Below are 15,110 nucleotides of genomic sequence, written 5' to 3' on the forward strand. Positions count from 1 at the left end.
ATGCCATACTGAAGTACAGCATTCGGCCAATCAATGCTGGTTCTGCTGGAAGAGGCAGAGTCTAAGATCAGTCCACAGCTGTCTCCATTCTGGTCCGATCTCAGATGTAGTAGTGTTGAGTGCACAGCTCTGATACACCGGAGAGGTAGCAGAGCTGGCCGTGCGCTGAGATGGATTGCACGGATTGTACAAGACTTAGGGGTACACTTCTTAATAATCTTGGCACATCCCACTTCAGCTCTGCAAATGATTAGGACAGGCGTACTCAATATTTATGTAGTTAAATCCTATCCAGGCGTCTTACCTTTTCTTATTTAACCACATGGGGAACAATTTAAATCAAGATGCGCAGACAAATAATGTTATATGGTATCTAGTGGTGCCGCAACTACAAATTGTCACACACACACACACACACACACACACACACACACACACACAAAGTGTTTGAAATTGGGGGAAGCAAAATGAAATCTGAGATAGGAACAGTTAAAAATGTTCACCGTTCATTCACTATATCTATCTACTGTTCCTACAGCTGAATCCCTCTAAGCTGGAGAAGAATGAAGATGTGAATGTTAATTTGGCCCATCTCTTAGCTTTACTTTCAGAGTTGGTGGAAAAAATTTTTATGGCGGCAGAAATCCTTCCTCCGTAAGTCATAAGTTTTTGTTCTAAGTGATAAATATAAATTTATTGCGGGCTGTAGCTTGTTCACTTGTGTTGGCTGTACAGTAGTCCATCACTAGCAAGCAGAAGCAGTAATCCTTTCCTTATCTACGGGTAACCACAGGCCATATAGTCATGTTTGTTTTTTCATGTTTGGGGGGGAACGACGACGAAGACAAAGCTGTGGTTATCCATATTATATTTTTGTAAATGTGTTATGTCTTTAAGATGTGTGCAGACAGATAACCATCTCACACACTTTCTTTTACCAGAACCTTAAGATATATATATGGGTGCTTACAGAGATCTGTTCAGCAAAAGTGGCCTTCTAATACAACAATGAGGACGAGGGTTGTTAGGTAAGTAACATTGTGCAGTCAACCAAAAAATGATTTATATCAAAGGCATATTTGATTTAAAACAAAAAACAAAACGTAAAGGGATTTTTGAGGACTTTGATATCGCTGACCTACCCTTAGGAACAATTTTCGTGTAGAATAACTAAGGTCATTATACAAAGCAAATAGAAGGGCAGACTAGATTCTTCCACCAGTCTTTTACAGTATGTTTCCAGTTATAATATCGAATGACCAATGTACCAATAAATTGTTTAAAACTCCAACCTTTTTTTCTTTTGTCCAATTTTCAGTGGGTTTGTTTTTCTGAGATTAATCTGCCCCGCTATCCTTAATCCAAGGATGTTCAATATCATCTCAGGTATAGTATCTCCATTCCATTCACACACAATTGTTGTTGTTTTTGGGGGATTTTTTTGTTTGACATGAAGCCATGTCATTTACCGGGATAAAAAGTAGCCTATGTGTTGATCGAGGTTACAAACTACGGTAACGATGTGCCAAATTCCATTGAAATCTGTTCAGCCACCTTTGCGTGATTGTTTATAATATTAGTAGGATTAGTAGGATAGGATATAGTCCTAAAATGTGAGGGAGGTCCCACTATTGCTCACTATAACTAGATAATATGGAATCCAGAATGTGCTAATTATATCTCCCAAAGGAAAAGAGAATAAAATGTGCGATCATATGATCTTTCTGATTGCACCATTTCCATAGAAAGTGAATAGAGTGGAGGTCGCGCACTAGTGCTCCATTCACAAGACCTCCTGATCACTGGGGGGACCTGGCAATCAGACATTTATCCCCTGTCCTCCTGGATAAGGGAATGTGTCTATAACGGGACAGCTCCTCTCCTTTAAGTAAGAGACTCCCACTCTGAATAATAGCAACAGCATCTTCCCTTGGCAATAAACAGATGAACAGTTTGGGTGGGGGGGGAGGGGTACCAGGACAACCCCCTTTTAAACATGGGCTGATCCTTCTTTTTATTTCTGTTAACCTCCATCTCTCTCTACTCTGCCAGACTCTCCGTCACCAACTGCAGCAAGAACATTGACGCTGGTCGCCAAATCTTTACAAAATTTAGCAAATTTGGTTGAATTTGGAGCCAAAGTAAGACAAGTTTTTTTGCACAGCTTTATAATTGCATATTATGTGTTTGTTTGTATATGTTATCTAATGATGGACAGACCTTCCATATGCACTCATTCACACTGCTCTCCTCTACCACCTGCCTGTGATGATTCTCTCTGTCAGCTCTTACAAGCAGAAGGAAAGGGGAGCAGTGAGAATCTGCCTAGAAATACAACAGTGTGCACAAATTATTGCTGCTCAGAAAGGGTACTGCCATCTTGTAGAGTGTAGAGTCTTACAAGACCATAAATGCTCAAATAGGAATTCTGGGAAAGGAATATGCAAATAAGCTCTCCTTTCTATCGCCACCTTTTGGAATATAGCTCCCTATAGATTAGGGGTCAGCAACCTTCAGCACTCCAGCTGTTGTAAAACTACAACTTCCAGCATTCATACTTCCTCTGCTATTCTTGGACCTCTCATGGAAGTGAGTGTCGGATGTTGGGAGTTGTAGTTTTACAGCAGCTGGAGTGCTAAAGGTTGCGGAACCCTGCTATAGATCTGAAAAAAACAAACAAAAAAACATTGTCTGGCATTAAAGCCAAACCAGAACGTCTCCTCTGAAAGGAAGAGCCACCCATCTGCATACAACTGTGAAGGAGGGTAATAGTGTCTAGGTGAGTGTCCATAGTCATGGATAGAGATGAGCGAGTACTGTTGGGATCATCCGATCCAAACAGCACGCTCGCATAGAAATGAATGGACGTAGCCGGCACACGGGGGGTTAAGCGGCCGGCCGCCGTCAAAGCGGAAGTTCCAGGTGCTTCCATTCATTTCTATGGAGCGTGCTGTTGGGATCGGCTGATCCGAGCAGTACTCGCTCATCTCTAGTCATGGATTAGAAGAGGTACTACAGTATATCTCCTTAGGAAGACATTGCACATCAAAAGGAGGCCTCTTAAAGGCATAGCCTTACCAACCATGAATGCTCTACTAGGAAGTCTGGAGAGGAATATGCAAAACTCAGTCTGGTACCACTTTTTAGAAGGTAAAAATCTAAAGACGTTGGGGCAGATTTATGAAAACTATCATTACTCACGCCAGTCTTCATAGTCCTGAAGCCAGGGGAGGGTCTGCCTCATATAGGTCAAGGTACATATTTTGTAATAAATGATACACTCCCACCACTGGCCTGTGCGCCTTAGGTTAAATCTTCCCCTATTTACAAAGATTTCTGGTGAAAATGATGATAAATCACCTTTTCATGCAAGCAGTGAAGGCGGCAAAAAAAACCCAAAAAAACATTACCGTTTTAAGCAAAATGTATTTATATTTTTTAAAATGTACACCAGAAAACTACAAGAAATAAGAAATCTACCCAAGTGTCTTAGATTTAATAATAAGCTAAAATAGTTGTCTGTGGATGGATCTCAGCCTTCACTAGTGCATTGTTCAGACCACTAAATCAGCTATTACACTCTGAGACCAGCGAACCCCACTGACTGTAATGGGGTCTGTTGTTTTAAAATTGAAAGCAATAAAGTCCTCTTGTGCAGTACTTTTTTTTTCTTTGCCAATTTTCGGCAAACTGAGACTAGATGGAGACTCCAATGAAACCTTAAACAATATCTCTTAAGTTTGCCAGAAAACCAGGCATTGATCTGTAGGGAGCAATGGAGGCATATTGACACCATAAAGTGTAGTCTCCAGCTAAGACCATCCCCAGTGTGATGGACCTAAAGGTTGGTTGACTATGACTTTCCCCAGCAAAATCAACTGTTTGGTAGGGAAGGAGACCTGGAGTGATCAGCTGACACTGCTTGGCCCTTTATGGTAAGTTGTGCACAGGTTCTCTCGTCACCCTGACCCACCCTATATGTATTCAGTGTTCTATTGAGATTGCAAGTAGAGTTTATGTATTAAGTTTTGAAAGCGTCTAAATCCATATAGCTATATCTCTATTGTATAAGATGAATATATTTGTATTAACCGTTTTAAATATAAAGTAAGTAGCCCAAATGTTTTCCTTTAGGCATGTCCTCTGACTTGTCAGACAAGTTCAATAGTGCACATGAATATGAAATAATGTTGCATAATACAGAATACAAGTCATCCCTTAGACCATTCATTTCAGTTTAATCTATTGGCTTACACTGTGTACCTATAACCCTTGCTGCATTCTTAGTATACATGCACGAAGTACGAAATACAATCTAATAACAATTCCTTTTATTCTGGTTGGCACGGGAGGGACATGATGCTGCTGTGCCACAAAGCTGCGTTATTAACTCCGGAGCTGTAAGAAAACAAGCTTTTATTTCCTTTAATCTTATAACTGGAACTGCTTCTGCACTTGTCATTGCATGACTTCCATTTCATTGTAAGTGTAGATCATCCTTCATCTTATTTTGCCACTCTCACTGTACTGCAGCCACAGAATAAATATTCTCCATTTCTTTTTATTTTTTATTTTCCTTATATTGGATCTGCAAATTCACCCGATGTGTTTTTTTTTTTTTTTTTTTTTTTCAATTGGAAATGAGCTCAAACTCTAATGTGCTTCAACCTACTGTGAGAGAGGATTCACTATGTATACCTTCATCGCTTTAGTGTTCCGTGCCTGGGATAATGCATACATACAGCACACTGCACAACCATATTACATTTCTCAGCAGCCTCACATGACATGACTGGCTAACCGCATTAAAGCACCATCTGTCTGCCAATTTATAAGGTGTATTATCGATATTAAGCACAGGTTTGGAGCCACTGTTATCGGTTTTGACCAATCAGGACTGTTGACAGTGCCAAGTAGGAGCCCTGGAGAGCTATTCAGAGCAAAGGACTGCCTTTAGTGCACTTGAGGGTACACATACAGCATACACTAATATACATCTCTCTTTGGGGCTCCTACCTAGCACAGTCAGCAGCAGGGACAATACGTCTGGCAGGTTCCCTTTAAACTCCTCCATTGGGGAATTACATGGTAAGCAATTTCCTAATAATTTTCAGATGCGTTTCCTTTCTAAGCAGAAGTTATTAGGTTTTCATTTTTGTAGTGTCTCTGCAAGTACCATCAGCAGAACACAAATAATTGACAAGGGTATATTCACATGCTGCAGAGATTTCTGCTCCTCCTGATACATCTGCTTGTCCATTTATTCAGATGAATGGGACTGATTTTCAGTTGCAGATGTGTCTGCATAAAATCTGACATATGTTGACTCTACCCCAAGAGACTACACAGACTTTAGTAATACTACTGAGCTAAAGCTACAAGGCAGCATGGTTCATGGCAAACACAGACAACTCTAAATCAGGGCGCATATGTAAACTTTGAGACACGGAACAGCTGTAATGGGGGCACCATTGAGTCAGTCCCTTAAGTGATATTTTCCCTGTCCGCAGTATAGGGTCTGATAAATGGGGTTCCCTGAATCCTTTGTTTGAATGGAAATATACACTGTCTACCAATAAGTATTTGGACACCTGTGGTAGAATAGAAGAACAACATTTATTCATATTCAGTAGTTGGTAGAGCCTCCACGAGCGGCAATTACAGCCTCAACCCTCCGGGCATGCTTTCCACAAGTCCTTATATGATGGCTAGTGGTACTTTATTCCATTCGGCTGGGAGAAGACAGGTAAGTTCTTTCGCCGATTTGATGGCTGCTGCACCCCTTTCATATACGGTGAGCTCCGGAATTTTTCCTTTACCTGCACCCCTTAGTTCGACAATCCAACTCGATAGGGATCAAGTCTGGGCAGGCCAGTCCAGTTGGTTAACCTGATTGTCACTGTACCAAGCCGTGGTAGACCTCGCTACATGACAGATTGCATTGTCATCCTGGAAGTGACATTGGTTGGGTCTGTGGTACCCTACAATTACCCCTTTCCCGAAATCGGACAACTCTGCGCTTCATGGCATCTTTTATGCTACTAATGCCAATGCTGTTTCCTACACGTATTTAATGGCGGAAGGTGTGACATACATCATGACCGCAGATATCTTCATTTGTATGGGTGTCCAAATACTTCTTGGTAGACAGTGTAGAACTATAGTGTGGACAAACAAACACCACTTCATCCACTTTTATGGGACTTGGGAGTGCTCTTGCATGTGTAAGTACCGCCCAATTCACACGAGGGACTTGAACCCCCAGTGATCACAAAATTGAGGAAGCTGACCCCCGATCTGTCACAACCTTGTTCCCTTTTCCTGTGGATAGAGGAAAAAACTTAAAATACATAACATTTTTAAATGTTGTAGCCTAAGGGCTCATCCACACGGGGAAAGAGGGGGTGGATTTTGACGCTGAATCCACATTATAATCCGCCCCCTCACAATAGAGGTCTATGTAGATATGTTCCCGCTCATGGAAAAAAAAGAATTGAGCTGCCCTTTCTTCAGGTGGACTCTGCGGCTAATTCAGCCCCGGCGTCTGCCTCACGGCAGCACTCTGCACTAGGCCCATTCTTTTGAGCCTACTCTGGAGGGGGAGGTTGTGGCAGGCGCATTTTGGCCCTATTGTTACGTGGCTTCCCGCGTCCCAACTGGGACCAAAATGCGCCATCCCGCCTCCTCCCCGTGTGAACTAGCCCTTAGTGGAAAACAAGAAATCTTTATTTCTTTTCTCCTCAGTATACTCTCAACTGCATCTTGGTTGTGGAAAACCATGTCTCCATGCTATGGCCGCAGTGGAGGATTTCTGGAATTGTATATATTGATGACCTGTCGTTCAGATAGATCACCAATATCAGCTTTTAGGGAGTTTCCACCAATCAGCTGTTTGAAGAGACTATGGCTGAGCAGCGTGGTGTAGATTGTGTAGGGGCTGTGCTTTGGTATTGCAGCTCTTTCGTAGTCTCTCCAATGGAACTGAGCTAAAAACAGGTTATTGTGATCAATGTTGATGTCACTGGTCTGTGACCTGGAAATGGTGCTCACTTAAACAGCTGAACATTATGGGTCCTGGGTATTAGACCCTCACCAATCACATATCAATGTCCTATTAATGGCAACATGATTTTGCTGATAAGCCCACAGTGTTGCTGCATCGAGAGTACTGAACAACTCAGCGTTCTCAGTCATTATATTGACATATGAAATAAAACCCACCACTTTTCCTTGCCGAATAATCCGTTGCAGGAATTTACTCCATGTCCTATGGGGAAAAAAAATCCATTTCCAAATAATTTCTATGCTCTTTAAAATTTCCCGCAGAAATCTGCCACAGCAATCTGCAGTAAAACCTCTTCCATATACCGTAATACAAGGACAGAGTAGGTTTCAGATATTGTTCTTTTTTAGTCTAATCAGTAGTTTAAGAAGCACAAAATGTCTGTATACATAGAGGATAAGGAGGTTGGTGATCTTTGTGTATTGATCTGATGGTTACTGCAGCCATGTATCCTGGGCAGGGATTGTTCATACACCCCGGCCATGACATCAGTTTTACTGTGTAGGGAATAAATGATTGCTGGGGTTCAAACTACAGAAGCCACTGAGAGAACAGGGCCCTTCAATTCCTCAAATATCCCATGTTAATGACCAAGCAAGTGATCTGCTGCTATAAAGGTGAATGGATCATAGCTGGGGATATACAGCATCTCTTGGGACGCTCAGGAGGGCTTGTGATTACTGAGGGTCCCTTTTGTGGAATGGGGGGAAATAAGTGTTCATAGTTGGAAAACCTTTAAATGAGCGGATAAGTTTAAGGCTAGTTGCAGATAACCGTGCTGCAACTGGCCTACTGTGAATTAAACTGGGTGGAAACAGGAATTTTCTTAAATGTATAGAAACTACAGAAGGGCGGGCCGCAAAATAGGACCTGTCCTATCTACTGTGTCCCGTGCTGTCGGCCTGCACACAGGACTGTGAAAATCGCGGTCGTGTGTACGGGTCCATAGAAAAGAATGGGTCAGTGTGCTATCTGTGAAATACACAGCACGCTGACCCGCACCGCAGCTGTCTGCAAGGGGTCTAATGCATAGTCGGCTTGTCTACTTGATTTTTGATCATCTTAGGTTTCCTTTACCACTGGAAATTGGATTGCATACACCTTCAGGACCACAGTGACGCTAGGTTCACACCTGCGTTCTGGTCTCCGTTCTGTGGTTTCAGTCTTCTGCATGCCAGAAGAGGGAAACCACAGACCGGGTCCGGCCGTGAGCGGCGGTGAGCGTTTTATGCTCTCCGCCGCGAAACCGTTTTTTAAAAATCCGGACACAGAGTACTGCATGTCCGACTCTGTGTCCGGATTATAGAACCCAGCTTTGCGGCGGAGAGCATAAAATGCTCACCGCCGCTCACGGCCGGACATCTCTCTCACCCATTCAAATGAATGGGTGAGAGAGACTCCTGCAGGTTTCCGTCTCCTGCTCTGTTTTATGCAGGAAACGGAAACCTGCAGTACGGAGAGGAGAACGCAGATGTGAACGAGCCCTGACCAATAGTTCACTGAACATGCTTACATTTCTCCTATAGGAGGAGATTTGATATCGAGTATCTATACAATATAATTTATATTGTACCAGATACCATCCTTGTGCATCCCTCTGATAGCTAGAGTGAGAAGTTTTGCAGTATGACTGTCATCAAAATTAATGCAGCCAAAGCAAATGCACTGCATATTAGATAGATAGATAGATAGATAGATAGATAGATAGATAGATAGATAGATATTAGTGTGTATGTTGTCATGGTTAATAGGGGATAAGTGTCTTATTGCTTATTGCTCTCACTGCTGTGATCACTCACGTTTACTCTGTACTGTAGATTGGGAATCATTGTCCTTAGTGGAAAGACCCCTTTAAGAGCACAGAAGAGTGTCTCAGATTATCAAAGTGCAGAGTCTGAGAAACTGGTGACCATTTTGCAGAAATTAAGTAGGGGGGCTAGGAATTAGAGGAAGGACACCAGAGACATTAAAAAGGAGGGTGCCATGTATTTTAACTATGCTTTATGTAGTTGTGATATTTTCATTGAAGAGTGTAGGGTCGCTTTAATATTAGGGAACAGGGACTCTAATGACGCCATTAATATCCCCATGAGAATTAAAAGTGCAGAAACGCTTCAATGAGTTTTTCTGAGATTTTTATATTGATAACCTATCCTTAGCAGTGGTCTAAGTACCAGTTCAGTGAAGGTCCAACTCTTGGCATCCGGCCGATCAACTTAATAGGTCATCAATATAAAAATGAACAAACCACTTTAGATACTGGGCCTATATGTTAGCAGTGGACACTGTGTGAAAGCCTGTATGTGGCTTGTTTATCTGTATAGTGGCAGTATATACATGTGCAGTAATTGGACTGTATGCTCTTGCCGCACGTCTTACATTCTTACCATTTCTGCATCCTTTACAGCTGTCTTGTTGGTGCTTCTATAACTAAATGGGTGAAGAACAAGTCACTTGTCTGTAGATCCGGGGTGTGTTGTATATCATGACATGTAACTAAAAGCTGTAGTTGATGTTGCATTTTTCTTTGACTGCACTCTTTCTTCATTACTCACATAGCAGAGTCAAATGACCCTTTAAACTGAGCTGCACTTAAGCTTTTTATATTTATTTTTTTAGGAACCCTACATGGAAGGCGTCAACCCATTCATTAAAAGTAACAAACACCGCATGATTATGTTCTTAGATGAACTTGGGGTAAGTTCCAACTTTTGTACAATGACAATTGTGAGCTGTGACGGCACAATATGACATTTCTATCATAACCTGAAATCTGCCTAGCTTGCAGTAGTGGACTTATAAAATCTTAAAGAGAGGAACAAATATTCCAGCACTTCTAGAGGCAACACAGTTGGCTCAGTGGTTAGCACTGCAGCCTTGCAGCGCTGGAATCCTGGTTTCGAATCCCGCCAGGGACAACATCTGTATGGAGCTTGTATATTCTCCCCGTGTTTGCGTGGATTTCCTCCCATTCTACAAAGACATACTGATAGGAAAAAAAATGTATATTGTGATCCCTATATGGGGCTCACAATCTACTTAAGAAAAAAAAATATTCCAGCACTTCTCCCTTCATCTCCTTCTTTCCTTTTTATCTAACATATTAAACTGAGAAATATATAGAAAGAGATCTTTTCTCTGTGTCCCAGGAGCTCAACTATAGCATCCCCCCTTCTCCTCCTCATGCTTGCTGTTCTTTGTTGTAAGACAACTGGCTGGAGCAGCATCCTCCTTGCTGTGCCTTGTCTCTAGTAGGACAGAACCTTGGCAAAGCTCCACCATATTGCTTGGTCTCCAACTAAGAAGGAGCAGATCAGTAGGAGTTTGTACCCTTTACTCCTTTGTTTGTTGTAGGAGTTCTACGAGACAAGTTTTAGTGATTTGCATGTGCCGTCCTTTTTATTGCATTGTCTTTAGTGTTCCTTCAAACTTAGGCAGACTATGTAGGCACGTCTTGCCCTATTCATACTTCCCATTCAGCAAAGGGTCAAAATGCATTTTTATGACCAGTGCTGACCCTTTGCTAGTCTTAGATTTCCCTGATCCAATAATGATCTAACATTATATAGTTATGTCCAGTCAAACAAACTAAACAACTGAATGTAAAATCTGGATTATTAATGGTCAAGCATTTTGACAATTTCAGAATGTTCCTGAGCTACCGGATACTACTGAACACTCGAGGACTGACCTGTCCCGCAATTTGGCAGCTTTACATGAGATGTGTGAGGCACATTCTGACGAACTCCGAACCATTAGTAATGAAAGAGGTGCACAGCAGGTAAGGTATACTACTTGTACAGAGTCCAGCTCAGCCGTCTCATAGTCATATGTTGTGTCCTGCTTTAACCCACTATTGCCTGAAACGTTAACTTTTGCTATTTATTTTGTTCACCGATTCATTATTTAAAAAGGAGCTATCGGCTCTGGTGACACTAAGTTAGTAAATAAAGATGTTCAGCAAGATGTGTCACAAGAGGATTAGCTTTTCAACACAATACGGTGCCACAAACTGATATATCTTTGGCCACCCAGTAGTTTGGTTCAGGGCTGGTTTTTGGAGTGGATTTTGTGATGGAACACAGCCACAGAACCCTCCATGTGAACCCTTAGGGAGGGTTAACACGGTGTAACGTGGCACGTAGACGCCGCGTGAGCTTTTGCGGGCTGTTCACGCTCCCATTGATTTCAATGGGAGCGGGGATCGTATGTGCCACACTATTTTGCGGCCCGCAAAAGCTCACGCGGCGTCTACGTGCCACATCACGTGGCACGTTACACTGTGTGAACCCTCCCTTACACTATCTTCACTTACTACAGTCCGTTTGCAGTGTCGAGGAAAATACCCACTCTGTTTTTATCCTTTACCCCTTTGTTTGTTGTTGGACTTTTACAAGGCACGAAACACAGAATGTGCCAGAATTGTTATTTTATAGGGGTTAAATGTAGAGCAGGGCAATTCATTGAAAAAGCATCAGACTGTCAATCTTTATGGATGTTGTTTGCTTTGGTTCGGTTATTACAGTTAAGCTTTAACCTACTGGTTTCATTCAGAACCAGAACTACTATTATGCTCCGGGGTCCCTTCAGACACAAGAGTATAAGTAGCAGAAGCTCCGAGGAGGTGAGCAAACTTAAAAAAACACTTCCCTGGGCCTCCAGATCTGGTATTTGGCCTCTCCCAGCCTCCTGAATGATGTCAGACTGTTTCCTTTTGATTGGGTCTCAGGAGGCCTGAAGAGGAGCAGGATCAGCACTGGAGCACATGGGAGGTGATTGATTTTGTGCCAGTTAAAGGTTTTGGGTTGAATGGGGTTCAGAGAGGGCCCCCTCTATAATGTCTCTATCTACTAATAGGGAACTGGATAGATGTCATCTTGAGACAACTCTTCAATATTATGAGGACTTGGCTACATTGTCTTGATATGTTCTAAATGTTTTTCTGCCCCCAGCATGTCCTGAAAAAGCTTCTGGCAATCACAGAACTACTTCAACAGAAACAGAAACAGTATTCAGCATCGAACAACACCAGGTAGCACCGACCTCTGCCTAGCCTGCATGCGAACACCTGGAAATTACTTCACAATATCACTTCCTTTTTGCTCTTTCCAAAAAAAAAAATAAAAAAAATAAAAAATAGCACATGATGTTGGGCACATGTGATAAGTGGGACTATGCGGCAAATACGTTGCGCTGCCAGACCTGCGCTTGCAGCTTTGGGGACACCTGGTCCGGAGGAAATGCACGTTTCACACTTTGAACTGACTTCAAGTCTGAGCCTTTATCTACTGAACTCCAAAAGACCCCAGTTCACTGCATTATGCCAAAGTCTACAATCCCAAAACCCGGTGGCTGACGGTAGATGTGTTCTGCTTCCTGACAGTCACTTATAACTGGATTACAAGCTATTTTTATACTGGTATTTTTAACTGGTTTCTGTTCTTGCTTGCGACTGTTAAACCAACTTGACAATGTATGTAGTTTCGACTTCAAAAAAACTGACAATGGAACAAGTGCTATTATTTTTATTTGTGCCCTGTCTTACTGGGATCATGTTTTATGTGTCACTGATTTATGGTAGATGTTTTTTTTTTTCCCATCAATACCATGTATAATGAAAAGTTTTTGTAAAATGTTTACACCAGTAAATAATTCATTTCATTAAGTTTATTGATTGTTGTATCTGATGTGCATGCATTAAAAACATTTTGTAAAGTATTCTCTGGTGCCTAGTTTTTATTCATTTCTGTAGTTCTTTCAGTTCTCTTGTAAGAGTATGGTAGCAATAGGTTTGATCCTACCAAACGGCTGACAGTGCTTCATAGTGGGTAGAGAAGTGATTGTGAAGTCCCTGACACTGCGGTGGTAAGTGCTTGGGTGTGGACCAGCCATCTGCAGTCACCAGAACAATTTCTAACCTTTGCTATCGGCTTTGGTATTCAATAAGCTGACTACAAGTGCGACAGGTTGGGGAGTTTTTTTTATATGCACAACTTGCATAACCAGCGCCCTGCTGTCCTTAAAGTGGGGATATCCCATCTATACTGGTAGCTTATGTAAATTGAAGAGTTTTCCTAAATATATTGCTTTTGTAATGCTGCTTTGTTTTCCTGCTATGTGAAATTATTCTCCCCATGGTTTACACAGCGTTTCTTTAACACTAGACCTTTGTGATAGGACAATTGACGTCACTCACTGCTATCTACAGCTCTGCAATCAGTTCAGATAATTGCAGTTTGCTGATAAAGCCAAGTCTTATCTATGTAAACACATAGATAACACTGAGTCAGTTCTCTACAAGCTTGTATATATCTAATCTGTATAAGCATTGTGATACTTCATAGTGTCCTATTCAGCAAGCTGGGAGGAGGGATACAGGAAGTGTGAAGAGACAGCAGGTAAAGCTTCAGAGATGGGGGAAACCCCTTTAGTTCAGGGCCCCACGGGACAAACACAAAATTGTGTTTTACAGTAAGGGCAAAGTGGATGGGATTTATGCAAATCCCATGCCCACTTTGTGGGGAAAAAAAAAACGCAGTGTGGACACACTGCGCAAAGCCATTGCGGATTTGTAAATCGCAGTATGTCAATTATATCTACGGAAATGCCGGCAGCTTTCCCATAGATATAATTGTAACAGTCCACAGAGGTGTGTAGCGATACAGACGTAGTCCCAGTCAGTGAAGTTAGGGTCCCAACCCGTCTTCAATAGGAAAAGATGAACTTCACACTTTTGATGCCGAACCAATCACAAAATATTTTATTGGTAGAGAACGAGTAAAACGTTTTTGGTCCACTGACCTTCCTCAGACTACATGGGGTGCAGAAAACTGTGTAAGCAATATAATTGTTATGTAACATCTATGTAGATGTATGTGACAATGCTACATACATATATACAAATTATATACAAAAGAAGCCATGTCGTTGAATGGTCTGCAGAGGAAAACTCCGTGAACTTTCTCTTGAAAGCGCTGCTGAAAGAACCGCAGTGTGTTCACGCAGCTGTTCTTTCCGCAGAGCTTTAGCGCTGCAATTATGCCCAGTGGGGCCTTAGCCTAAAGGAGGCTTACAGGCTCAATGGTTAGCCATTTTCATAAGATTCATTATGTGGTATCTATATTGAGTCAAAATTCTACAGGCACCAGTCAGCTGAAGTGAATAATATGATCTATGTTACATGTAAAGAGTATCTGCCGAGAGGTGGGAAATATTGGGGAACTTCTCAGTTCTTGAAGTTGGTGTTGGAAGTAGGAAAGATAATGATTGATAGATGACGGGTCACAGAATAACTGATCCTGGAGTATGGTCGCTCTACAGGAAGTTTTGGTCTGTCCCTGAACTCAGTGTAAAACAATCCAGCTACACTTAATGGTAGGAGATATTATGCTGAGTACCATCATACCGTGGTTAGTCCAATAGATGCATCCTTTACTTACAGCCATCTTTCTAAATATACTTGAACCTCATTTGCATGAGGCTGTGATAAAGGGGTCAGAACCTAGGCCAGACCTGTCAGCAGGATAATAAACCCTGCAATAACATACAGGAAAGGTTTGAGGAACATGACATATCAGGCTATGTGCTAAAACCAGAAGTGTGATCTATGGAGGCCGCATCTTGCAGGTTACAGAACAAATGATTAGCTGCTATTGTCTTGGTGCCAAACCTCTTCAGAAAATTTTTTAAAAAAAATAAGTTTTTCTTCTATGGGTCTTTTCCAGTTTTCCTCTAAACTTTCTGCCCCTATTACATCTATACAGAAAACACCAGTGTTTCCATAAGTATAATAGACACGCTGGGATTTTCAAAAACGTATTTTTTCTGCAATACGTGGATGGGATTAGCCAGAATCCCTTCCTCTTCGCAGGTACTGTAAAATGCAGCACTTTTGTAACATGGAGCCCCAGCATCAGTGCAGCAGCAACTAATGAAGGATGAAAAGAGGTGGTAGGTAAGCAATGTGTACATCAGGGCTTTTGGACAAGTACAAATAAAGGCAGTCAAAAACATTACAACAAAACTTTATTGAAATGCAAAAACATGT

At 41.8% G+C, this 15,110-nt stretch overlaps 1 protein-coding gene across 3 annotated transcripts in view; it reads left to right on the forward strand.

Annotated features, from left to right (window-relative positions):
• Positions 1–12,781, forward strand: part of RASA1 (RAS p21 protein activator 1) — a 43,839-nt gene extending 31,058 nt beyond the window's left edge. Inside the window, exons 19-26 of one of the 3 annotated variants that reach the window (XM_075271052.1) lie at positions 539–654; positions 942–1,028; positions 1,319–1,386; positions 2,053–2,150; positions 4,353–4,400; positions 9,683–9,760; positions 10,710–10,844; positions 12,016–12,781. In XM_075271052.1, the coding sequence (XP_075127153.1) occupies positions 539–654; positions 942–1,028; positions 1,319–1,386; positions 2,053–2,150; positions 4,353–4,400; positions 9,683–9,760; positions 10,710–10,844; positions 12,016–12,099 (714 nt within the window). In that variant the 3' untranslated portion in view covers positions 12,100–12,781. The remainder of the gene's footprint in view (positions 1–538; positions 655–941; positions 1,029–1,318; positions 1,387–2,052; positions 2,151–4,352; positions 4,401–9,682; positions 9,761–10,709; positions 10,845–12,015) is intronic. The other 2 variants (XM_075271062.1, XM_075271070.1) reach the window with 2 other exon arrangements.
• Positions 12,782–15,110: the final 2,329 nt, after the last annotated feature.

Source organism: Leptodactylus fuscus, chromosome 1, assembly GCF_031893055.1.
Source record: "Leptodactylus fuscus isolate aLepFus1 chromosome 1, aLepFus1.hap2, whole genome shotgun sequence".
NCBI lineage: Eukaryota > Metazoa > Chordata > Amphibia > Anura > Leptodactylidae > Leptodactylus > Leptodactylus fuscus.